This window comes from Hippocampus bargibanti, linkage group LG13, assembly GCF_051943395.1.
Source record: "Hippocampus bargibanti isolate YZ-2025 linkage group LG13, ASM5194339v1, whole genome shotgun sequence".
In the NCBI taxonomy this organism is placed as follows: Eukaryota; Metazoa; Chordata; class Actinopteri; order Syngnathiformes; family Syngnathidae; genus Hippocampus; species Hippocampus bargibanti.
Genome location: NC_142746.1, coordinates 9,738,247 through 9,763,497, shown reverse-complemented (window position 1 = coordinate 9,763,497; position 25,251 = coordinate 9,738,247). Strand labels below are relative to the sequence as shown.

The 25,251-nt window shown below is 40.2% G+C and overlaps 2 protein-coding genes across 6 annotated transcripts in view; one reads left to right on the top strand and one right to left on the bottom strand.

The window, feature by feature from the left end:
- Positions 1–471: 471 nt before the first annotated feature.
- On the bottom strand, positions 472–4,542 carry vip (vasoactive intestinal peptide). The gene is made up of 6 exons (XM_089011829.1): positions 4,416–4,542; positions 3,429–3,533; positions 3,131–3,235; positions 2,583–2,708; positions 1,723–1,834; positions 472–1,646 (listed from the first exon to the last, which is right to left on the bottom strand). Coding segments are annotated over exons 1-6 (459 nt in total). The 5' UTR covers positions 4,418–4,542; the 3' UTR covers positions 472–1,637.
- Positions 4,543–10,781: 6,239 nt separating this feature from the next.
- anapc1 (anaphase promoting complex subunit 1) overlaps positions 10,782–25,251 on the top strand; it is a 31,175-nt gene continuing 16,705 nt past the window's right edge. For 4 of the 5 annotated variants that reach the window (XR_016116876.1, XM_089011850.1, XM_089011852.1 and 1 more), the window contains exons 1-23: positions 10,782–10,945; positions 11,915–12,154; positions 12,804–12,968; positions 13,044–13,086; positions 13,883–13,980; positions 14,066–14,148; positions 14,272–14,345; positions 14,427–14,572; positions 14,709–14,866; positions 16,177–16,260; positions 16,350–16,553; positions 16,988–17,092; positions 17,183–17,273; positions 17,705–17,770; positions 17,842–17,979; positions 18,502–18,645; positions 19,396–19,456; positions 20,948–21,003; positions 21,315–21,446; positions 21,575–21,649; positions 23,170–23,292; positions 23,393–23,553; positions 25,137–25,228. Coding sequence is in view for 4 of the 5 variants with exons in the window: in XM_089011850.1 (XP_088867976.1) it covers positions 11,939–12,154; positions 12,804–12,968; positions 13,044–13,086; positions 13,883–13,980; positions 14,066–14,148; positions 14,272–14,345; positions 14,427–14,572; positions 14,709–14,866; positions 16,177–16,260; positions 16,350–16,553; positions 16,988–17,092; positions 17,183–17,273; positions 17,705–17,770; positions 17,842–17,979; positions 18,502–18,645; positions 19,396–19,456; positions 20,948–21,003; positions 21,315–21,446; positions 21,575–21,649; positions 23,170–23,292; positions 23,393–23,553; positions 25,137–25,228 (2,515 nt within the window). In the remaining variant the exon portion in view is untranslated. The remainder of the gene's footprint in view (positions 10,946–11,914; positions 12,155–12,803; positions 12,969–13,043; positions 13,087–13,882; positions 13,981–14,065; positions 14,149–14,271; positions 14,346–14,426; positions 14,573–14,708; positions 14,867–16,176; positions 16,261–16,349; positions 16,554–16,987; positions 17,093–17,182; positions 17,274–17,704; positions 17,771–17,841; positions 17,980–18,501; positions 18,646–19,395; positions 19,457–20,947; positions 21,004–21,314; positions 21,447–21,574; positions 21,650–23,169; positions 23,293–23,392; positions 23,554–25,136; positions 25,229–25,251) is intronic. The other variant, XM_089011851.1, reaches the window with a different exon arrangement.

Below are 25,251 nucleotides of genomic sequence, written 5' to 3'. Positions count from 1 at the left end.
GTGCCCGCAGAACGGATTGTGAAGGCATTGAGGTAGGTTGCTGACCCTGGTAAGAAATGATGGCTGAAATGTGATTGGTTAAATGCTTAAATATGAAACACATCTAGAAGCAGCACAACAACAGAAATCAATGACAGGAAGCTGAAAGACAATGTGGAATTATTTAATAAAAATTTGTGGACAAAATATAATTAACATTAGTCTGTGCTTCAAATATTTTAGGGCTGAAGAGAAAGCCTTGGAGGTCCTGAAGGTCCACTACTGCAAATGACTATATCCATTCAGTTTAGATTTGTATTATTATTATTACATTTTCCCTTCAGGTGAAGACTATTTATATGATGGTAGAACTTTTATCCTGTAAAATAGAACCTTATCCTCATCATATCAATTTATCTGGTAAACTCAGACCTTTTCCCCCCCAGTCTGTTTTTTTTGGTGGGGGTTAAACAAAGAGGCAGATCAAAAGACTCAGCGTTGAAAAATAAAAGGGACATCTTTTATTTGGTGAGTGGCGCACATACACACAAAAATTCATACATACATTAGTACATAGTTGTCTTCGTCAACTAGAATGCGTTATAGGCAGCTCCATGCACAGATAGGATTCTTTTTGCTCTACAAGTCGAGTACAGTAGTAGACAGAGATTAAATGCATCAGGAAAAGAAATACACTTTGCTTCTCTTCTTCAGCCTCACTCTGTCAGCCGGTCGGATATCGTGGAAATGGATAAAATGTTCCCATTCGTAAAGTGAACGAAATTGTTGACCAATATGTTGGAAGAAATAGTTCAGAAATATGCATTCTGGAGAATTCTTAAAACTCAAGATATAGTATTTCAAATTCTACTGTTATTAACCTGTAGAATCAAAATATGTTGGTGAATGCCACATTCTGGTTCAAAAGTGCACCAGTGGGACGGGCCCAAATTGTAAATAATTGTTAAGGTTATTATCATTTATCATAGCTAAAAATCAGAAAATAATATGTATATGTCCAGCTGGGGGAAAAGAAAAATCTTTGTATATTAAATGCTTGTTTTTATTTAAATTTTGTTATTTTAATGTTATTTAACTTAAATACGATTTCTATACAATTTCCGTGTTGATACTTTTGTGCAAAAGCATTAATAAAAGGTAAGAACTGTAAACATGCGTACAATGCTTAACACATGTATTAGACCACCAAACGGCAATGGGAATTAATAAAATATTTTATTAGCGTGATGTATTTTGTTCCTCCATCAATGAAGTACACGGGTGGGGGACTACAACGTCTGATTCAACTGACACGTTTTTGTGATAGAAAATACATTAGACCAAGCTAATAGGTTTTCAAAAAAAATCCAATCAATCATGTTATGTTCAAAATTTCACTTTGTTGTGGTCTGAAACTCCTTAATTTTGTTCCAAATAAACTGAAATAGAAAGATCCTGGATTAAAGTGATTCCTGACCCTTTTTCTTTTTTTTTATTAGTAGTGGTTCAATACGTGTGTTAAGTGGTGGAAAACTAGATAAGAACCACACTGGACGTGTGTTAGCCTTGCTGGGATCTTTGGGTGAATGCTGTTGTTTTGTTGTTGTTGCTGGAACGGGTGTTTTCACCACAATGACTCCGGACATCGGGATCTCTTTTCAAAGCGGCTGGATGAGCAAAAACGCCAGTTAATGCAGTTGACTTGAAGAAGAGGCATGTGTTTTAGCATCGTGTGTCGCATACCAGCTGGAAGTTGTCAAGCAAGTGGTCGACGTTGATGTCGTCGTAGCTTTCGTGGAACGTGTCAGGGCCATCCCTGGACTCTTCCTGGTCACTCGTTCCAGCATTTTCGAGACTGTAGATGCATAAAAAAACAACCGTTTTCTTGAAACATGAAATTACAAATGTGTCATCAAAATCTGAGATATTTATTAACATGACCACCTGTTGCTTGCTTGCTCCCTCGAGTGGCATATAAAAGAATCACTGCCTGAGTACAATTCAGTTGGGTTGAGTGCTTCAGTACTTTCCTGATCTTTTTTTAATGCCTTCATTTTGTGGAGTTGTCACTAAACATTTGTAAGGACTACAGGAACATGAGTAGGTACAAGGTTCAGATTAGAGTTGTGGTTATCAAAGTGTAACAAGTGGTAATTTTTAGGCGACAAAAAAAAAATCCAAAAATAGTCAAATAGTCGCACTTTGAGGTGGACAAAAACACATTTAGATTTGCGAGGCTGCATTAAACATGTTCTCGTCGCTTTCTCAATTATTGAATTCTCAATTATTGAATTTGAACACAGAATGAATTGAACTAGTAAGTCCATGTTAAAAGCATTCTCCAAAAATGTGAAAAATTTGAAATTTCACCTTTGGAGTACTGTAACCATTTTTTAGGATCCTCTGTGGGTTTTTTTCTTGTTTGCTGCCTCCTAGTGGCTTGGAGGAACAAGCACAAGAACCAATTTACGATTTTGTCAGTGATACTCAACTGCTATTTGTGCTCCACAGTCCTTCAAGACATTTATCCAAGCATGCTTCACCATCAAGTGCAATAAAGTGCACTGCCCCCACCATTGACTCCCACCCCTCAACCTCCTTACCTTCTTTTCCCCGTTAAGACCGAGTTGAGGTACTTCTTGACCGCCATCTGTTTGCGGAAGCGGCTGTAGTTGTCTGTGAAGATGGCGTCTGAGTGACGCTTGACTGGATCGTCCATCATCTCATCACTGGACGCAGGTGACATGGTCGAGTCAAAGTGAGACAAGAAAAGATGTGATAAGCCATTATCCCCCCGCCCTCCTCCTTTCTCCTATTTGTCCTCCAACCCTGCTGGCTTTGCAACAACGCGCAAGCAAGCACTCATAGCATCACTTAACCTTTAACAATATGCATCATCCGGCAAGTCAGATCCTATCATTGTAAATGTCACTGGACGCACAACAACATAACAACATAGATTTGTGTGCCATTGACTATATTTGAACAATTTACATGCAGGACTCTTTGTCAAGATGAGTTAAAAATTGAACCACAATTCAAATGGTGTTCAAATCTGATCTTAAACTTGACTCTATTCAACCTGTAATACCTCTTTTAAAAACTTTAAAGCAATGTCTTCCCCCCAATACCAAAACACGCATCCACCTACTTGACTCGCTTCCCAATCAGAGACTCCAAGTATCTCCTGGCTGAGAGCTGCCCCAGAAGTTTGCTGTAGCCGCTGGTGAAAAGACCGTCTGCGTGTCTCGTTGGTCTACAAAAATCATGGGCACGCATTAAAATCAAATGATGCAGATAATCCAATCAACAAATGCTAAGCATCACTCAGAATCATAATGCCTCCTTAAACTCTCTTTTTTTAACCTTTGCGATGATTCAAGAATAGAAATGACAGCAATGATGAATAAGACAGACAGAATGCTCTCTGACGACGCCATTGTTCAAACCTCATGGATGCGTAGGGCAGACTGAGAGTCCTGGAGTAGAGAACACTGAAGAGGGCAAAAAGGAGAAGAAGATGGGGGCCGTTCCGCTGTGACATTGCCTTATACCTGAGAAGAGCGGAAACCTGATTCACTCATGATTCAAGTCATAAGTCACATCATTCAATTCAACGATAATCGCTCTGAAATAAGAAAAGTCATGGATAGCATGTCAAATGTGCTGCTGTGAAATGTAAATTTCTCCACTGCGAGACTAATAAAGGCAAATCCAATCCAAATGTCATTTAGCTTTTTTTTTTTTTTGGAGTGTATCTACACAGCAACCGCACATTAAAACCCACCCAAAAATCCCTTTGTGTCCATCCAAATTTGGTATTTCTAGTTTTCTCATCATGACATAATTTACCCAATAAATTTCGTATTCACCGTTTTCTTGTTGACTTTACTAGAGCCAAGGGTTAATTATTCTGAAGACGTTTTTTTTAAGCAGAGACCATATTGTGAAATGAGAGAAAAAATAATGGCCATATACTCGCAGGATGAATTACAAACGAGATTATATAAATTTCATATATATCTGGTATTTTTGGAATATTACTTATTTTTCGTCGTTTCTTCCTAGCGATGGTTTTACCAAAGTTAAACAACATTATTTGAGTTAGCTTCATTTAATCTGACGATTTGTGGCACTCAAAATGAGGTAAATGCCATTTCAAGACAAGACAATAAACACTGTGCGTTAAAGTACCTTCATAAATTATCAATTGCACAAAAATAAGAGCGTAAATACGGCGAAACGAATGCGTAATTACGCACTTAGCCGACTTCGTATTCGAGTTCGGACAATCGTTCTTCACGTTACCACAATTCCAAAATAAAATGTTTTTTTAGATATGTTAAATTTACATAAAATTGCCAAACGTCCAGGGAAAAACTATGCAACGTGCAGACAAATTATGGAATTAGGAAAAAGAGTTTTAAAAATCTTACATGTGCCGTAGAAAGAAAGAAAGTACGTATTGTAAACGCTCAGGAATCCTGCTTCGCTCGCTGTACCTCTTTCCCTCGCTCGCTGTACTTCTTTCCCTTGTGTTATGTGTTGTCTCTTTTATACACCTGCTCGCCCCCTGCACACCCCCAGGGAGACGAAATGAAATGATGGGGAGGAGGGTTGAGACGTCGACGTCGTAGGTCAGTGTTGACGTCACCGACATGACGCGCTGTACAACCCATTGTCAAATTAGCATTTTTTTCACCCTTTCTCCGTTTAACTAATCATCGGACTGGCAAATGAGTGACCCAGAGCCGAGTTCAGTGTCTGGACAACTTGTAATTTTAAATATACGTACTGTAGTTTGCAGTGACGTGCGGTGAGGTTTATGGCTGGTGAGGCACTGACGTCATCACAGTCAGATTTACAAGCATATGAACTCCACAGAATAGCTTATTCACCATTTGATTGGCAACAGTTAACGTGTTTTGTTTAAAATGTCACGTTATCATTCTTTATATACTGTATACAAACTGTAGCATAGAAAAAAGAATTAAAAAAACATTGTGTTACCTTCACTTATAAATGAAGTCCAAGTCTCTCTGTCTCAATGGAGATCACTGCCATTGAAGAAAGTCGTCCTTGATCAGTCCTGTTCCGACTATGTTTTCAGTCTTTTGTGCTGAGAATGAGCACTCCACTGATGCTGTAGTAGCTGCAACAGTGAGCATGAGCTGGAGCAACTTTGTCGCTTCAGGAATAGTTTCAATGAGATCCTTCTTGGCCAACAAGCTGAGAAGCTGTCCAGGAGATTTACATTCATCCCTCACCGTTTGTGAGCTATACAGTCCGGTGTTGGTCTTCCTTTAATTATCTCCTGCCTTGTTTCTTGCATCTTGAAATCTTTTGGCTTCCGGCATGGATTTGAAATGTTAGCTTGCGGATTACCAGAGACAAGAGATCGCCTCTGGCGATACCCTTCCCCTATTAAGTGTGTGTACTTCTTTGTTCTGTGTTGACTTCAATCCAAACACACACACACATACACTGGATGCTGCAGATTATCACTTGAAGTAAGCACAATGCTCCGTCTTTTTTCTATTTCAGGACTTGTTGGACAAAAAATTGAAGAATATCGCAAAAGTGTTGCTGAGTCTGCCACCCACAGTGTTAGAAATGACGTGGGCTAAGTGCTGCATACATTCTGCCAACCGTCCATCCAGCCAATCATCTAAGCACCCATCCATCCAATTATACATGAGTCAATCTTCCTTTCGTGACACAGCCGTCCTCCTGACTGTCCGTCCATCCGTCTGTCCGCCTGTCGTCTACGCCCATCCGTCCATCTGTCCATCTATCCATGCATTCTATCCACCTCACCATCCATCCATCCATCCATCCATCCATCCATCCATCCATCCATCCATCCATCCATCCATACATACATACATACATACATACATACATACATACATACATACATACATACATACACACACCCAATCCATCCATCCATCTATCTACCCATCCATCATCCTCCCAACCATCATGCCTCCATCCACCCAACCATCCATCCATCATCCATCTATCCACCCGACCATCCACCCACCCATCCATCATCCATCATCCACCCAACCATCATCCGTCCATCCATCCATCCATCCATACACCCAACCATCCATCCATCATCCATCCATCCACCCATCCATCATCCATTCATCTTCCCAACCATCATCCATCCATCCATCCATCCATCCATCCATCCATCCATCCATCCATCCATCCATCCATCCATCCATCCATCAATCAAGTGGTTAATTATTGATATTTCCACTGTGGTAAACATTTACGTCAATGAAAAGGGTAGCAGGTATTCCATTGGCAAGTCCAATATGACATCAAGTCTCCATCCTATATTTGTCAGACCCACCGCACATCCCCCTCATCCACCACTACATCTGCCACCTCCCCATGCTCTCCTCCATGATGGCACCATGTGAAATGTAATGTGATCAGGTCACAGTGAAAGTAGATTAGGGCCCAAGTCGGTCGTAATTGACAGCAGTGATTGGAGACAGAGCCCGCCAGGAAAGGGAAGTGAGCATTATTGTGTTGATGTTGATGGAATGTTTGGATGGGAGGCGGAAACGTTCCTTTAGACCAGGACCGCTGCTGCCAGGTTTGTGTGTGTGTGTGTGCGTGTGTATCTTGGATCTTCGATCTTTTTAATTGCCACCTAACAATCTTAAGTATGTCATGTCAAAAGTTTCAAATGCTGTTATTTTCAGACCAATATCGTAGGTTCTTTACACAGAATTCCAATGGTTCATCAATGGATGGCTCTAGTTTTGGTGGCCTAATTTATATAATAATAGCTGAAATAAGTTGTATTCTGACTGTTTAAATATGGAACAGACAGGTACATGATTAAGAGAATCCATCCATTCATTATCAGAACGTGGTCCTCCACAGCAGGGTGTGCCGGTGCATATCCCAGCTGTCTTCAGGCAGAAGGCATAGAAACACCCTGCGCTGGTTGCCAGCCAATCACAGGGCACACAAAGACAAACAACAACAATTCACGCATTTAATCAGAAATTATAGTGATTAATTATCCTGTCATGCATGATTTCAGAATGCAAGGAGGAGACCGGCGTACCCAGAGAAAACCCACATAGGCACACAGGGAATATCCAATGTCCATCACTGAAGGACCAATACCGGATTCAAGCCCTGGCCGTCTCTACTGTGAGGCAATGGGGTGGAGACTTGGACTGAGTCAGATGTCCACTTGATGATGAGGGGAATCCCCCGGCGAGTTGAATGCCTCATACAATTAGCCAAGCCCAGAGTGGCAACTCTGTGATGGCGGGTGATTGTTGCCGTCATGGCGGGGATGCGGGGGCTGAATGTGGGGGTGGGAGGGTGTTCATCTCGGTGTAGATTGGACATACAGGATGTATGTGGTATTTTAAACATAACAAAAGTGGTGTCTGTGGGGGCAGACATGACAGGATTGGATTGGATTGGATTTGCCTTTATTACCCTTGCAGTGGAGAAATGTACATTTCACAGCAGCGAAGTGATGATGGATGGGCTTCACAATGTATGAGCTGTTTAGTGAAATTATCAATGCATAAATGCAGATGAAGACATGGAACAGCTGTCTCATGAAAAGCATGGATTTTCAAAATTGATGATGTTTCTGGTTGCTTTGCCCGAAAGAGAAATGACATGCTGTATTATTATTTGTTTAACAAAAAGCTGGTTAGGTACGTGCTTTACAGTGGACAACAAAAGGTTAAAACGTTCTGTGCAACAGGAGAATAATGTGTGGCATCAATAAATGTCATGTCATCGCCATTGTTTTTAAAACCGATAAAATGTACAATATTGATACATGATATTGCAGAAATGAATGATGAACAAAAACAACCTGTAAGAGTAGTTTTCAAGCAAATTACTTGAAATGATGTAATAATATACAAAAAATTACATTGATAAGACAATACATCACCCAAATATTGTCAAATAAAAAAATATTAAAGAGTCAAAGTCAACATGTAATGCCCCATTTCACCCCAAATTAAAGTATTAAAAGTAATTTTGTATCTACACCATTTCACTTAAATAATAAATAACTTTAAAAACATGTTGAAACGAAGACTATTTTAATGAATGACAAAATAAAAGCATCAGAATATGTTTTCTAATAAAACAATTAAAAGATAAATGGTGCAACATTGCAAATTTCCCCATTGTGGGACTACTAAAGGCTTTCTGATTCTGATTTGGTGTAATTTCCAAGTTTAAAAAAATGAACAAATGTAAGCAATCATTTTAAAGCACAATGGATGACTTCCATTTTGTCATTATTTCCTATTTTAAATCCTTCCCTGTCATGTGCCAGATTGTCCCCTGCAGCCAAAAGACATTAGAGAGCAATTCTGGAGACATTCCCCTGGTAGTAAATCAGGTCCGCTGCTTACAGTATATCCAAAATGGATCCGGATGAAAGTTGGGAAATGAGCCGAATTAAGGCCACGACAAAGATGGCCCACCTCCCGGACCACCGGCAAAAAGTATTTCATTACAATGAGAGTGAGACCTCCTCATACGAGTTCATGGTCAGTAATCCCTTGAGGCTTTGCTAATGGAGGGTCTTGTTTTGGGTCTGTGTGCATCAATTAGACGTGCAGAGCTTGTGTTTGCTTCCTGAATGAAGTAAGCGCATAAATACATTTGGCGGACATTACGCATCGACATGCCAGCCATCGTTAATTAACTCGCTCATTAAACGGACCAAAAACCTTCCCAGAATGCATTTGGGTCCATGCCAACTATCCAATTTCATCTATATCTATATCTATATCTATATCTATATCTATATCTATATCTATATCTATATCTATATCTATATCTATATCTATATCTATATATCTATATCTATATATCTATATCTATATCTATATCTATATCTATATCTATATATCCATCTATCCATCTATCCATTTATCCATCTAGCGACGTCTATCTCCATCAATCGTCTCTCTCTCTCTCTCTCTCTCTCTCTCTCTCTCTCTCTCTCTCTCTCTCTCTCTCTCTCTCTCTCTCTCTCTCTCTCTCTCTCTCTCTCTAGCTATCTTTCAGGTACAGTGAAAATCTTTCAATAATGACATAATGGTGGCGGTCCACGTTCCATCCAGTTGATGCCCTCCGCGCGCCATTGTGTGGCAGGTGGTGCCGACGGGTGTTATTAACGTTGTTATCAATGTTAGTGCTGCCGCTGCCTTTTCTGTGGTGACATGTCAAAATGTCTTGAGAGGATTTGTAAGTGTGCGGAAGAGTCCGGGGGAAGAGGGTGGGCTATGGGGGTGAATATAGAAACGTTTTTTTTTGCTTTGCTTTATTGTCAAACTTTGAATTTGCTTAATTTCAAATGTCATTCAGATTTGATCCATATATTGTACTACATATGCAGTGCTGCCTAACGAAATATGAATTGTGCCTTGCCTCTTACAATCAATCAGCCACATAGCTAAAGGTGTAACTTTCAAAAGAGAAAAATTGTCATCGAAATATTAACCGCAGTTTACACCCTAGACCTAGACCAAAGTGCACCAAAGTGCATTGTTACGCCCAGACATACCAAAGCTGCCTTGCAATACTGGAATATAAAGTACTTGTGCGTTAAGGCAGGATGACCTCACCTTCTAACAGGTACCTGAAAGCGAAGTGGAGAATGATGATGTGGCAATTTCCATGTTTTCAACCATAGATGAATGAAAGAGCAATTTTACCTATTTTGCTTTTTTTGTGTGATGGATGTCAGTGTGAGTTCTAATTTAGTGCATCCATGTTTTCAAAAGTTATGCAAGAGTGTTTACATGCTAAAGCCAGAGCAGTTATGACAAAGACTAACTCCAGTTCCCTCCCTAACTCCCGTACTCTCCCCTCTATATCTATGTACAAACCAAACAGACATTATATATACAGTATAAAGTACTTTACTATATTTTTTTTTCTATACATGTATGTTATATGTGTGTGAGTTTGATGATCAAAGGAGTTCATCAATGAGCTCCTTCCGCCATTGCATACAGCCTGCCGTAGTTGTTGTCACCTTCCGCCTTTGACAAAATTCTTCTGAAGCAGGAAGTGTGAGTCTGAGGAAAATTAAAAAATACTTTCTGTACATGGAATGTTATTGTTTTAAATTCCGTTTATACTGTAAGCACTCGTTCTCTCATTGTGACATGCACCCACAAAGGCACGCGCGTACACACACGTACACAACCCCCCCCCCCCCCCCCCACACACACACACACACACACATGCGCACCCACGTCCAAGGAGCTCAACGGATATTGTGTAGATCGAATGTCTTTATTGTGCGACATCTTCCACATTCAAGAGGTCTGAGAGCGGTCTGTCTCATTTTCCCCATTAAGCATATTATGCTCAATGTTTACAGTATTCAGATGCCATTACTGAAGCTCTAATTGTGTAAGAGTCACTGAGTAGCAACAACATGATTACTGTAGCCAAATTCAACCGAAAATTAAACAATTTCACAATATTTTGAGAACCAACAAAACTTGTTGAGTTTTGTAATAATTATTAGAAATTCAAACTTTGTATTTTATTATTTTATTATATTTAAGTTTTTACTCGGTAATTATCAATTGTAGTAATACTTTTGAATCACTATTATTTTAATTTTGTTTCACAGAATTCGTGTACAGTAGTATGTTTTTACAGTAACAAGAGTAATTTCGACTGCCATGACGTATGAATGACGTCATCCAGATTACCACTCTGATTGGCAGATTTTCCGGAAGCGGAAGAATGCTGCAAAAGTAAACATGTCGGCGGTCAATTGAAAAGTTGCCGCTCGTCAAATTTTAGGCATTGGAGTGTATGTGAGTGTGTTTGTGTTTTATGTTTGAATTTTGTGTACAAATCACACCTTGACACGTTAAGTATACGAGGACTCCACAGAAAGAGGCAGGACATTCGTTATTATCAGGTTGGTACTTCGTTGTTATTCCTGCCTTGCGTGGATGGAACGGAGTGGCTCCTGTTAGCTAAATTAGCATGCTAGTGGAGTTTGTGAATGCATCACCGGTTCTTTACACATACTGTATACATGTATGTAGCTACGTTCTTGACTCTCATGACACTTCTCCAATGTCAAATATATAGTGTAGATTTACACAAATATATGTAGCAATCATTTATCAAATAGTAGCTTCTGTAAGAGTTAAATCCATTCTAAATAACGAAAAAATAATTTTAAGATTTACTCCTGCCTACATTGTTTCGAGACTGTTTGAATGTGAAGCCACGTACAAATACACTACAAACTAGTTTCTACTGGACCAATAATGCCAAATCTGTGTGAGCTTACGTATCAAGCTATGTGTTATGCCATTATATCTGGGTTTGTTTTCTAGTTTCCGAACAGAAACGTAATTGCACCTCACTGTACTATTTGCACCATCGGATGGCAATGTAGTATTACGTATAGAGAGTTTAGTTTGTATTGCAGTTACTTGTACAGGGAAAACACTTGGCGTGTTGTTTTTTTTCTTTAAAATAAACCTGGAAGCTATTCTTCAGAATATCAAAGTTGTTCGATAATGTGGACTGCGAATTTCAGCATTGTGGGACGAATAAAGGTTTTCTGATTTCTGAATTTTGAAATGATATGATTAGGATTTAGGATAATAGTTTTTGGTCAATTTCTGGTTGAAATTAATAGTTTATGAAAGGGATGTTTGAATCTACAATTCATCAAAGTTGCATGGTTTACTGCCAAATACTGCCGAGGAGGACTTACTGCCATTTAAAAAATTAATATAAATATATTGGTGACTGGTATTTACACCCACCAAATTACCTTAAAATACACCTCATATGAGTGAACTTGACCATGCCGAGCATAGGAACTTCTTGAGAGATTGTGATATACTCCGACTCACAATTTCTTTTTCAGAAATAATGCTGATATCTGGGACTCATGTCGGACGTCGTGTATGAAGAGAAAGCCACGATGATTGCCGCAGGGGAATTGCTGTCGTTTGTCCCGTTTGGCCGTGATCACTGCAAGAACCACCCCAACGCCTTCAACCTGCAATTGCGGGAGCTGCAGCCCGCCTCTGAGCTCTGGTCATCGGATTGCGCCGCCGGCCTGGCAGGGTCTTTGCAGGAGGTCAGCTTGCAGGAGAGGGAGCGGGTAAGACCTTGGAGTTTTATTTATTAATTCATTTATTTTTAAACACGCTGCTTATTTAATTATTGTTAAACACATTGCGTCTGATCATATTGATCTGTTACTAGAAGACAGCGGTGTCAAATTTATTTTCATCATGGACCATATTGAAACTTTATAAAGGTAAACTGTAGTTTCTTAAATTTAAATGAAGACAGTGGTTCGTGTTATTGATTAATGAACAGATTAATGAATCAATAACATGATGATTCATGAATTTTGACGCGGGTGGGTGTTCACTGGGACAAAGAGGGTTCGTGAAGCCCTGATCATTTCTGTTGATTGTACACATCACAATGTGTAATTATAATAGATTTATTTTTTCTGTAATCAGCCATATTAACCATCCCCTGGACGTCATTGGAATTTTTTTAAACACACACGACATATTGCTATTTGTTATTCTTGTGTTCAAATATATTTAAGATGAGTTTGAGATGAAAATGTGGCTTATGTGTTTAAGGCCTGTGACTGCTCTGAAATCTTAAAAAAAATTGTAGGTCTCTTTGAATTGTGTGTAGAGGGGGTGGTCTGGTACGTATCACCGAATCTGGCCCGAGACCTTCAACATCTGTGAATGTAGTGTGTCATGGGAATGGTATTTGATTGGCAGGAAAGTTGGCAGCTGAGGAAAGGCTGTGTGGAAGACCCAGAGAAGGATGTGGAGTTTGAAGAGGAGCTTTACACGGCAGGGAACATGGTGGTCTGGACCAAGGGTAGCCGGGCGCATGGGTCGAACATTTATAAGGCCTTCACCGTGGACAGCCCTGTGGAGCAGGTTAGTTGAGGATAATTAGGACTTTGAATTTAAGATTTATAGTAACAGTATACATATTTTTCGTTCTATATGCAGGCCTTATGGTGTGACTTTGCTGTTCCTCATAGCCAGAAAGACGGTACGGTGTCATGTAACAATAACAGAAATATCGTAATATTGCGATATTAGAATTGCAATGATTTCGTCTTTGTCATGTCACGATATTAAAAACAACAAATGTTTAATAAGTTACAATAGCAAATATTTTTCAGCTTGAACTACATCGACCATGATACGATGTGTCACTGAGCCAAGAAGAGCACATGACAATAAAATGACTGGCCCATCCTATTTTTTTGCCACTGCTGTAATGTACAAAAACACATTGTAGTGTCCCCCACCTCTAAAGTATGAGCTTTGTTTTCGGTTACATTTTTCTTTCCTTTATCTGTGGTTATATTGGCCACCGTTATTGATTCTGAAGGCACGAGGCAGATGAAACCGATATGGCAACACAAATTGGGACTCTGAAATCTGATTGGGTTAAAAAAAAATCTAAAATCCACACACACAGGCGTATGAGAAACATAACCAAATGAAGAGAATACACTGTTGTGAACAAATTAATATCATTTCACAGAACAAATATTTTAATTTGAGTTTTTTAATGTGTTGTAAGTCCATTTACCGATCCATGCGCACCAAATCCAGCAGACATTTCTACAGCTTCTTCCCCCAAGCTATTAACACGCTAAACAGTAACCCAAATAGAACTGTATAGTGCCTCCATTTTTCTTATGATGATACTAGTGCAGCGTGTTCTACCGGAGACAAATTCCTTGTGTGTTTTCCTTGTGTGTTCTACATACTTGACAATAAAGATGATTCTGATTCTGATGCTTGGCATTGTGTAAAGGTGTGGTTGTGTTTCCTAGAAGCAGAGGTGGAGCACACAGTGTGTATCCTACAAAACGGATGCGTCAACATTCACAGTGTGAGCGGCAAGGATTTCCTCTCCCCTCTGCCATTCCAGGTGAGACCTCTCCTACCACTTTGTTGGTATACCATTCTTAATATGTGAAAAGCAGACAATAAGAAGTTCATGTGTTCTCCCGTAGGTGTCCAAAGCCTGGTCGACCGAGTTTGGACTTTTGCTGGAGCGTAAAATCACAGCAGCTGACGGACAGCTCAGTGCCCCAGGGTAAATTCCAACACACAGACATTTGCATCCACATATGCATACCTACTCCCCCTCCAAACAAGGATGTTTTTAATTTTTATAATTTTAAGACATTCTGATAGCGGACCTTGTGCTCTTCCACAGCGAGTCTCTTCCCACTTTGTTCAGCATGCTGCATCCAATAGACGAGGTGGCGCCAGTGGTGTGCAAACCCACAGGTAAAGCAATTCGTAGTCGTGAGTGGAACCTCAAACTTGGAGCATCATATTAGATTCTGCTGTCCAACATGTGCTTCCCAGGTCTGTGTGACAGCACTCACGTGGAGTACATGTCTGACTCCGGCACAACGATTGTCTTCACCTGCTGTCGGCCCTCCATTATCGTCTCTTACGACACCGAGCAAGGAACACACTCGGTCTGGAGCCTGCGGAAGGTCACTTGTGAGGTATGCCCTTACATCCTCACTCAAAATAAGATACGGCATCCTGGAAGAGACACACAATAGGGAAATTTGTAATATGTCCAAAGTCACTCAGACAACGACTGTATCTTAACCTCCAGCCTCTTACCTCATCCATCAGGAACGTTCTTCTGTGCTTAGTTGTGTCACTGAGCCCTTCACTGACCCTCTGGGCTTCCTGGCCACAGGCTTTCTTATGTCATACCTGCGCAACCACTCCCGCTTGGACTCCCCGTCCAGCAGCAAGGCAACTCGGTCAAATCCAGCCGTTGCAGCAAGGTAATAAAATTGTTAGTTTGTAAAAGTGTATGGAAGCCATTAACCCTCACACATGTATGCCAGAATGCAGCACAGCAAACAAAGTGACACCTTGTGACATTTTTGTCTTGCCATCAGAAGGTTCGAGATCAATATTTGCGAGCATGTCGCCGAATTCCAAACTGCTGCCTTTGCTTACTCAATACCGATGACATCAGGATAGATGACCAGTAATCTTCCAGTTATTTATACATCGAGAGAAAATGTGAGAAAAAGTGGATAACAGCTATTCCAGCCATTTTATTCTTGGGAAAAACAATTCCAATTTCTGAGAGTATGAGGTGGTATCCATTTTTAGAGGTCATCTTTGCCTCATCCTAAAGGTGTTCTCTTGGCTTTATTCCTACATCAAACTGTTCCAATGATGCCTTTAATGCCCAAGTCTCATCAACTAGGAGCAGAAAATGGCCTCCCCCGAAATGTTCCTACAGATGTGAATGTACAAAATTGTCAAATATGTCCTGATAGGATTTTTCCCGACTCAAATTGAGACAGCCGTCGTACAATTGTGTGATTTTTTTTTCTGGTCTTTATTGTTCTTGAATGTGCTCTTTTTCTGAAATTCACTGAAATACAAAATAAAAATAGAATACATAAATTACAAGTTCTGAATAGAATACATAGCAAAGGTGCTTTGTGTGCGCAGTTAAAGATGTCCCTCCTAAATGTAATTACAAATATCTCTTCTTTTCTTCAAGAAAAATATGGTCATTTATTTTGGATTGACAGAAAATAAACACTATTCTATTCTCACATACTGCTTGTAATCCATTGCTTCTTGGGCAGACACGTGAATGGCCATTTTGAGGCAAAAGTCATCGCGCCTCACTTTGCGAAGGGATTCTTTCACCTTGGAATTTTTTTTTTCATCTTTTACTGCTTTTGTCTCACAGTTTTTCAATTACTGTTAAAAATGATGCGACTCTGACAACAGTTTTCATGATGTCAGAGATTCTCAGGGTGGAAATATGCGGAAGCAAGATTCAGAAAGGACAGATAACGGCCCCAAGGCAACCCCTTTCTTTAATCAATTCATTCATTTAAGTGTGTATCCCATTCCAGTGTGATAATCTTGTGTCGCTGACATTACCCTTGGTTTGGTTCTTTCTTTCTTTCTTTCTTTCTTTCTTTCTTTCTTTCTTTCTTTCTTTCTTTCTTTCTTTCTTTCTTTCTTTCTTTCTTTCTTTCTTTCTTTCTTTCTTTCTTTCTTTCTTTCTTTCTTTATTTATTTATTTTGGGCAATACCCCCGTCACTACTGCTCTCTCCGCAGCCACCAGAGCAGAATTCTTATGTCCTCACCAGCGATGCAAACACGCATCAATTCACCAGGTATATCCAAGATGGCCGCCCTTAGGTAGGTTCATTCAATGATTGTTTATTCACAGAAAATAGGATGATGGAAACCCAGTTAACATGTAACCCTCCAACCCACATACTTTGTAGTCGCGACCACTCTCCGGGTATGGCGGCGCCGTCTCTATCGGGCGTGGCTCGCTTTAACACGACCCTCCACACCTCGTCACCCGTGGGCCATCAGCAGGGAGCAGCACACTCACCCAACAGCACCATCAATGAGACAGTGCTGAAGCCCATTGTCCCAGACCTTTGCATGGAGCAAATGTGGAGCGAGGCAACTGCTTGTCACAGGTTGGAAACTGGATTTGGTTAAAATAAGCCATTCTTTTTCAGTTAGGTGCGTTTTTGAGGGGTTTCCTTTTCCTTAAATGTTTTACTGTGAAGGTAAAATCGGATGAGAAAATAAGGCTGAATTTCAATACTCCTCGATCATCATTAGATTGTTCCATAACAATTACTGTACATACATACTGTACATACATACATTGCACCGGTACTTATGTCATTATGTTTCAGACTGCTTATTAGAACAGAATAATTTTAAAAAACACTGATCCATAACTACAGTTACATTTATAGCATGGTTACAAGTTACAAGTGTTAAGATTAGAATGAAATATGCTATGTTTCATAAAAGTCTTATTATTTCGACTGTGCATGGAAAAAACTAAGTGATCAAATTTGGAAATTTCTGGCAAAAAGTGAAAATGTGCATTGATTTTCAGCCTGGACAGTGAGATGACCAGCCAGGCCTCCAAAGTGTTCCTGACCTCTGACCTCTGTGAGAACCGCTACCTCTGTTTCCTGGTGGAGTCACACCAGCAACTCAGGTCAGTATCACAACACTCAGACACAAAGTGTTGCGGCTACTAAGATTTTCTTCCCCCCTGAACTGGTATCTTTTCATCTTTTTCCCTCAGATGCGTTAAATTCGTCGAGAGCAACGACACGTCTCAACTCATCTTTGCCTCTGTGACGTGCATCGCTGCCAAAGATGCAGAGCCTTTAGAGGTGAATTGCTCTGCATTCATACAGGTTAACACATGCAAAAATATGTATTTTTCATTTCATATTAGAGAGACTCTATTAAAAATAAATAAACACCTCTCATAACGCATTTCAACTTGTTAAAATGCCTTTTAAAAAAGTGCTAATTAGATAAAATCATATTGAGGAAAGAAAAATACGACTCTCTATTACAAACATTGCTAAATGAGGGGAAAACACGCTTAGTTCAACCTGTTGGTCACAATCAGTTGAGGTTTACTGTTATATTCACACACAAAATCAAAGAGAATTCCACATTGTAACCTTAAATTTTGACCTACCTATACAGAATAAAACCCCATAAAAATCAGCATTACAGCAAAGATGCAAATGATGAACTGCAAAATAATGCGGGGTTCACTCTACTTGACATTTTTTACATTTCCTCCTTGCAGAACATCAACGCAATGCTCATTTTGAAGGCTTGCGGCAGCCTGGTTCTCTACACGGGCGTCACCCGGGTAAGGACGACAATAAATTTGTTTCCTGAACATGTAACATTTATTGATATCTTTTGTTTTTGGTCCCCAAGATCAGCCAGGTGTTTGTGCCCGGCCTCCTGCCGTCAGCTTTTAGTTTGAACAACCACCGCGGTGGCCTCCACACGCCGCTGGAGCAAGTTAGCACACCCACCAATACCAACAGCAGGCATTTGCAAAGAATGGATGAGGTATGTTGTGGTTATATTTCCTCCCTTTAGTCTGAAAAGAAATGTCTCACAAGATAGGTCAAAACAATTCACCACAGCTAATTAAATAAAATTCTAATTTTTTTTTTGTTCTACGTGTAAAAAAAAGTGTAAGGAGGTCTCAGGCTCAGAAGCGCCTTTTCAAAGATTACATAAAAAATTGCCTGGGGATTACTCAATTTTCAAGATCTCATCGATTTTTTTTTTTCATAGCTAATGCGATTTACTTCAAAATGTCAAATATACAGTATATACCGGTTATAATATATACTGCTAGCTTAAATTGTGTTACACTGGATCTGAATGTGTATTAACCAGTTTAAATGTGTTTCATTATGTTTGTGTTGAAAATATGTGGAGGAGAAACATTTTGTGGGGAAAAAAATTAAATGTTGTCCCCAAATTGTCAATTCTCAACTATTGTGAGTGAGTCTGCAACATATTCCCAGTGCTGAATGTAGGTTTTCAATGTACATTACTGCCATTATCCAACAACTCCCGTAGGCTGCCATGCCCTCACCGGTATCTGAGCTGAGGGGTCCAATCATGAAGCACCACGAAGCATCTTTTTTAGAGGACTACACCTTCCAGCAGTCCATGTCTTTCATCCACGCCCTGCGGGACCCCGTCAGCAACCGTGTAACCCTGGTGAGTTTTTTTTTTGTTTTGCCTTTTAGTCATCTAACGAGCATGTTTGCAGCCTTTTCATACGGTTTGTTATTAGTTGTGAATCATAGCCACACACAGGCTCCTGTCTCTCACACGCACATTCTGAAAGCAGGCCTGCGAAGCTTTGACGTATTGTCTCCGTTTATTGATTTGCCATCCGATTCCTCCATCGGGTAATTGTCAGTCTGGCTAGCCCCTGCTCCACTGACAGGCCACCACTTAATTTTCATCAGGGATAAGATGCGGCAGAGTTGAATAACCACACAGGAGGAGTTAAATGTTACAGGAATACTGTGTCATAGTCTGAATGTGCAATCAGCAAGAATTGGGGGGGGACGACAGAGGTGGAAGGAGGAAGAGGATCTGAGGGAACGAGTGGGAATAGAAATTTGAAGAAGGTCAGATAGGTATGGGGGGGGGGGGGGGGGGGGGGGATAGGTATGGGGGGGGCAAGGTTATGGATAGCTTTAAATGTATAAATAAGAATTTTAAAGTTGATTCTATATTTGACCGGGAGCCAGTGGAGCTCTTGGAGGACGGACGGGGGTGATGTGGTGAAAGGATGAGGTTCTGGTGATGATCCGGGCTGAAGAATTCTGGACGAGTTGAAATTTGTGTGAAGTATTGTTGTGAGCGAATTGTCTGAACAGAACAGAATTTTTTGTTTTGCACTGCATGAGCAATTTTTATAAAATAATGAATTTTATATGAACGTATTTGTTACACTAGGAACTAAATAATGGCACCATGCTGAGAATATCCATGCCGGACATTGCAGTCTCTGAACTGGGTAAGCTTTCTTTCTTGCATGCAGCAACATGATGGATACTGTTATTGAGCACATCCTGTAACCTTCGACAAATATCCGAATAATATGAACAAATGATATAACATACAGTTATTATGATCATTTCTGGAACCAAAAACTAGCATGTCCAAGTGCTGAAACTGCAGTATTTCCATCTAAATTGTGCGAGGAAGTCATTTGATGTGATGCCATTATAATTCATGTTTTCAATTAATTTTGAATTAATATAAAATCTTCTTCTTCTTTTCCTTTCGCCTTTTCCCCTCCGGGGTCGCCACAGCGAATCAGTGTCCTCCATCAAACCTGGTTTTGTGCATCCTCTTCTTTCACACCAGCTACCTTCATGTAAAATCTGGTTGTAAAAAAGTATTACAAAGAAATGCTTGTTGCTGAAATTTAAAATTTTCATGTTTTTAAATTTCATGCCTTTAGAGGTAATATTTAATAATTATAGTGCTTAAATTAGGCAAACGGTCTGTTTTGTGTGCATTTTTTCCTACTCATGTACTCCACTTGTGCCTTTTAATTAATTGGGCACAGCCTCATCTTTTTTTCAATTGAAGTTTCAAAAGTGACAACTAAGCCCAATCAAAACAGATTCTGAGTACATGCACAAATGTCGCCGCTTCACTCAGCGCTGCTTTAATTCAATACTTTGAAACAACGATCGCGTCGTTCAAGAAAACCAGACACGTGACAGCCTCTCAGCCCATGGAGGCAACTAGAGTATCTGATTTATTGAAAACCTCCTTTCTGTGGCCTGTTTTGAGAATGTCATTCCAAGCTACACAAATGCACCACTGTAATTATCACAGCAGATGATGAAAAATTTTCATTTCCAAAAAGAAAACTGAGCGCAAACTAACCATTTCAACCTGTAACCCGTGAGTTCTTGTCCAGTTCAAAATGAGACACACGGTGCAGTATAACCAGGGCGAGCCATGTCTGTTTTTCCAGACCTGCAAAAAGTACAGTACATGGGCAGGACCTTGCTATTACAGGATGATGTTAAACACGCGCCTCATTACCAGCGCTGATTCATCCCCCTTTAGAGCACTGTGTGGTACATCAGTGAGGCTGGCTCATTTTTAGTCTTTCATACCAAGTTTGCCTTTAATTACAAATGTCTCATATGCTTTGGACGTTTTTTCTGAGTTGGGGGATGTTTGAGCCCCTGTTTTTTTCATAATCAATCTTGTAGATAAGGCTTTCACTCGACCCTAATGAAATGGCATTTATCTGCTTCACGGCTGACCTTTGTAATTCGTTTTGTCCAATGAAGATATTCCGGTCCACGACGAATGTGGTCGGTCAAAATCAATTACCATCGTAGCCCTGCTTCTTCATTACTTAATTTCCTCCAAGGTCTCTGGTCATGAGCACTGGAAAATTTGTTTTCTGTAGTTTACCGATTTTCAAACTAAGAAGTATGAATCTTGTCCTCCTTTTTCTCTTTTCATTGTTTTTATTTAGTGAGGAAATGTCTTCAGGCCATCCGTTTCATCCTGCCCAAGGAAGTTTCCATGAAGGTTTGTGGACACTTTTGATCATCAGACTGGCTTGTTTTCTCACAGCAGTCTAAGCACCAAACATACCAAAACAAAGAGTTGATTCTTCATTTTTCACCAGAAAAAAAACAAACATCTCATTCTTTGGAACCAGCCAGCTCACAAAATATTTACTTTATTGTTTAAATTTCCACTTGATGGGTGGACATCAACAGAGACAACAATTAAAAAGCCTTTTTTTGTCCGCTTTCATTGGGTTCTATCCATTAAAAAAACTCACTTGAATTGACAATGTGAATAACTTTGGCTTTATTTTCATATTTCACATGTAGGTTTTGGTGAAGTGGTACACCATCTACAACGCCCCCGGCGGCACCAGCGCCCACGGCGAGTGGAACCTGTTTGTCACGTGTTTCCTGAAGCTGATGGGCTATAACACCGAGCGCTTGACCTGGACACGAAATGTATGTTGGTGTTTTTTTTCTCCCCCATCCTAATTAAAACCAAGAATAGCTAATTCTGACCTGAAATAGTGACTCTCATGATTAATTACAACTTGAAAGAGTGATTCTAATGCCCTGTGTCACCCCAGCTGAATTTTGAAGTACCGCTCTCGCCGGTGATTGCAGCCAAGAAAGCGCGTCCTTGTGATGGAGGCTCTGATGAGGTGTGTAACTAAAATAATAAGTTTTGCTGTGTTCGACAGGTGAGTCTCAATTATTTTGAATAATTTTACTTCAAAAATTTCAATCATGACACGTGAAACATTGTATACTGTTAAATACAATTTTAAATGACTTTTTTTTCTTTTTTTCATATCTGTTTTGCTAATCAAAGACTGAATTTGGGGAGCAGTTTGTATTTATGTTTTTAAGGAGGGGCTTAAGTCAACAATGAATTTTTTTTCTGCAACAGTTTTGATTACTTAAATTCACATTCTGCAAAGAAGTAAACTGTTTTCTTTTCTGGAAATATTTTCATTGGCACAATTTCAGTTTACACTTAACGGTAGTAGTTCTGAATGATTTGTGCCATCTTTCAGCTAAGCGAAAGGATCAGTTTACACTTAAAGGACAACCGATGTCTCCGGACAAGTTGTGTCCATAATTTGTAAAATGGCTTCAAATGACTTCTACTGAGCGTATTTTACAAAGATTCCACCGCATATCGCTACATTTTACGTTTTAAGACTCGGTCGGTAGCGGTCCTTCCATCACGTCAATGTATTTTGCTGTACTTGTTTGGTCTGGGGACCTCCTGTTGCACCCAAAAGCCGCCAGAAGGCCAGAAGAGGGCGTCCATGCGCCATATAAGAAATTTATCAGCCTGTGGAAACGGAGGTGGTCACAGGAGGTCGCCATTTTGTGCCTCTTTTTTTGCGCGAGAGATTTCACCCCAATGTTGCCTCAAAATGGCACAAATAAATTCTTTAATCGATTGCAAACATGTATGCTTTCCTCTTCAGAACTATTTGAATCATATTCATAACTGGATGTGTAACAAGAAAGCATCTTCTCCGAATCTGAAGCCATTGTTTTGATTCACTAGCTAGGCAAGACATCTTGGCGTGACGTCACGAACTGGTTGCGGGACTTTCTGAAAATGCCCAATTCGCAGCTCAATTTTTTTGCAGATTTTGGACACTTTAAGTCATTTTTATTGGTGTTTTGCATTTGACTAAAATGTCATACTGCGTGTTTTGGCTATTTTAAATGCTATAAAACGTTTTTCTGATGTCAGTTAAAAAACAAAAAAGTGACGTCGGTTGTCCTTTAACGGTTGTATTCCTGCATGAGTTGTGCCATCTTTCAGCTTAGCGAAATGAGCGGGGAAAAATGATATACGGTAATTTTAAGATTTTTTTTTTTGTGCAGACCGCAAGTTTTTAGGTGCAGTGAATGAATGAATCCATTTAAATAATAATAATAACAATAATACATAGATACTACCCATGGGATTTCTTTATGAGGCGCACAAACACATTTTCAGAATCACTGATTCGAGATGGTTGCAGTGTTTAGGTTATTATGGCTGATATTCCACTTGTATGACACAAAATGGGAATTGTGTCTTTTGAGCCTTACAGTATAATTCGAGCAAGGTGATGACACTTTCACATTCTATTCTAATTATGTCAATTAACTAAATAACTACCAGTTATCAAAACAATGCCTGTTTCCTGTTAAGGACTGGGAATACTTGCTGCAAAGTCATTACCACCACCAGATGGATTCCCACCGTGTCGACAGACAAGCAGACTCGAGTGGCTTCCACGCGAAAGTCATCCCGGATGAGGGGGACCTCTCCTCGGTCTGCGGCCAAATTGCTAAATATCAAGATATGGCAAAGTCAAGTGCACTGTGGGAAAAAAATGGGATTGTTCTAATTACTTCCCGTGTTTGATTTCCAGGCATCGCCACCCCCCGCCACCTTGGACAACACGGCACCGCTCTTCGCCCTTATTCCGACCCTATTCTATGTTCTGCACTTGCTCTACCAGGAACTGCTGCTCAACGAGCTGGACCGAGAGAGGGCCTCGTGCCTCGTTTGTCTTTTGCAGCAGCTTGCCAGGTAACTGCCGGCCTGTCTCTTTTTTGTGCATTGAATCACGTTGTCTTTTATTGCAACTACATGCAATCCCGAGGTGGCTGTTCATATTGTGTTTCTTTGGGGCTTTCAGGGACTTCACCTAATCTAATGAGCTTCTCATCTCAGGCATCTCACATGGCCGTTTTCACAATCAGCATACGGCACTCCATCAACAAAATTCATTCTTCGAATGCCTCCAATGACATTCAGACCGAATGTTTGTCTGTTGAACAGTTGCTAAGTCAAAATAAAATGCCCATGGCTGTTTCATTGTTGAGCCCCTTGTGACAAAAGCCAGTGCTGAACAATTACATTGAAGAGCGCTTTTGCCACCCACTCTCTGTTGTCTGTCATTGTCATCAATGTAGCGCTCACTTAACCTTTGCGAGTTTGTTTCTTGTCATGCTGAAGAGGCCTGATTGCACACCGCGTGGTTTGTTCAGCAGGAGTGCAGTCAGGACCAATATTTTAGCCCATGACCGGAGTCATGCAGCAGAATGAAAAAGTCTTCACACTCCTGTTCAAATTTTGATGATGAGCAATGTTGTGTTGGCGTCATACAGACATTTTGTGATGATGGCCAAAAAGTTCAGTACTTGCATCATCTCCCGTACACATGTGAAAATGCATTATGATCTGGCTGATACCATGGTAAAAGCTCTGTGAAAGCCTACTAGAACAGCTGAAATAGATGTTTCATTTTGCCACATCTTTTTTTTCCACTTTATTGCTACCTTTTGAAAGTTACCCACTTGGATAAATGCTGTGTGGGAGGACATTCGCGAAGCTGTGGGGGAGGACGTGCTCGTGCTAGATTAAAAACTATTGATTATGTGAACTTAATTAAAGTGAATGTGCCTGACTCAGAATGCCTTTAATTATCATTGCAATACAATGCCGAATGTCATGGGGAGAGGAGAGGCGATTTTTTTTCTTGGTGTTCAGCACTGCATTTGGACTGTAACCGCATGGAGTCACAATCAAGTATGCGGTAAGCACATGCGTTTTCTTCAAAAAGCTGCTGAAATCATCATCTTGTAGGTCGGCTGTCATCATGCAGCACTCGGGCCTCTGCATTCTCATCCTCTTTCTTGTCCTCCTGCATTTGTGGCATGATCATGTCAGGTGAAATATTTATAGCACAGCATCTGACACAACAATTATTCTGAGGGTGTCAAACGGACCATGAAGAGCCAGAGATGTACATTTCGAGTGGCCATGTGTCCAAAGATGCCATCCGAGGTGTAAATAACCAGACTGCTTTTGAACAATTGGTGTACACACATCATATTTTTTAAATACAGTAAAGTCTCGTTATATCGATATTCAAGGGACTCCGAAAAAATATCGATATAACCGGGACTATCGATATATCCGACCCTGTTTGCATGTCATTTTCTCCGTGCGTGCATAGAAATAGTATCGATATAACCGGGACTATCGATATATCCGATATCGATATAACGAGACTTTACTGTACCATATATGTATCTACCTTTTCGCCCCCCCCCCCCCCCCAAAATCTGCCCTGTCGCGAGTTAATGTAAGTACATGTTCCTTTGCAGAGACCTGCAATTGGAGGACTACGTTGATCTGTACTGGAGAGACTACCCTTCATTAATCAATGGATTCACAGAGAGCTGCCTCATAGACCAGGGTCAGTCTTTATAATTCTACAAT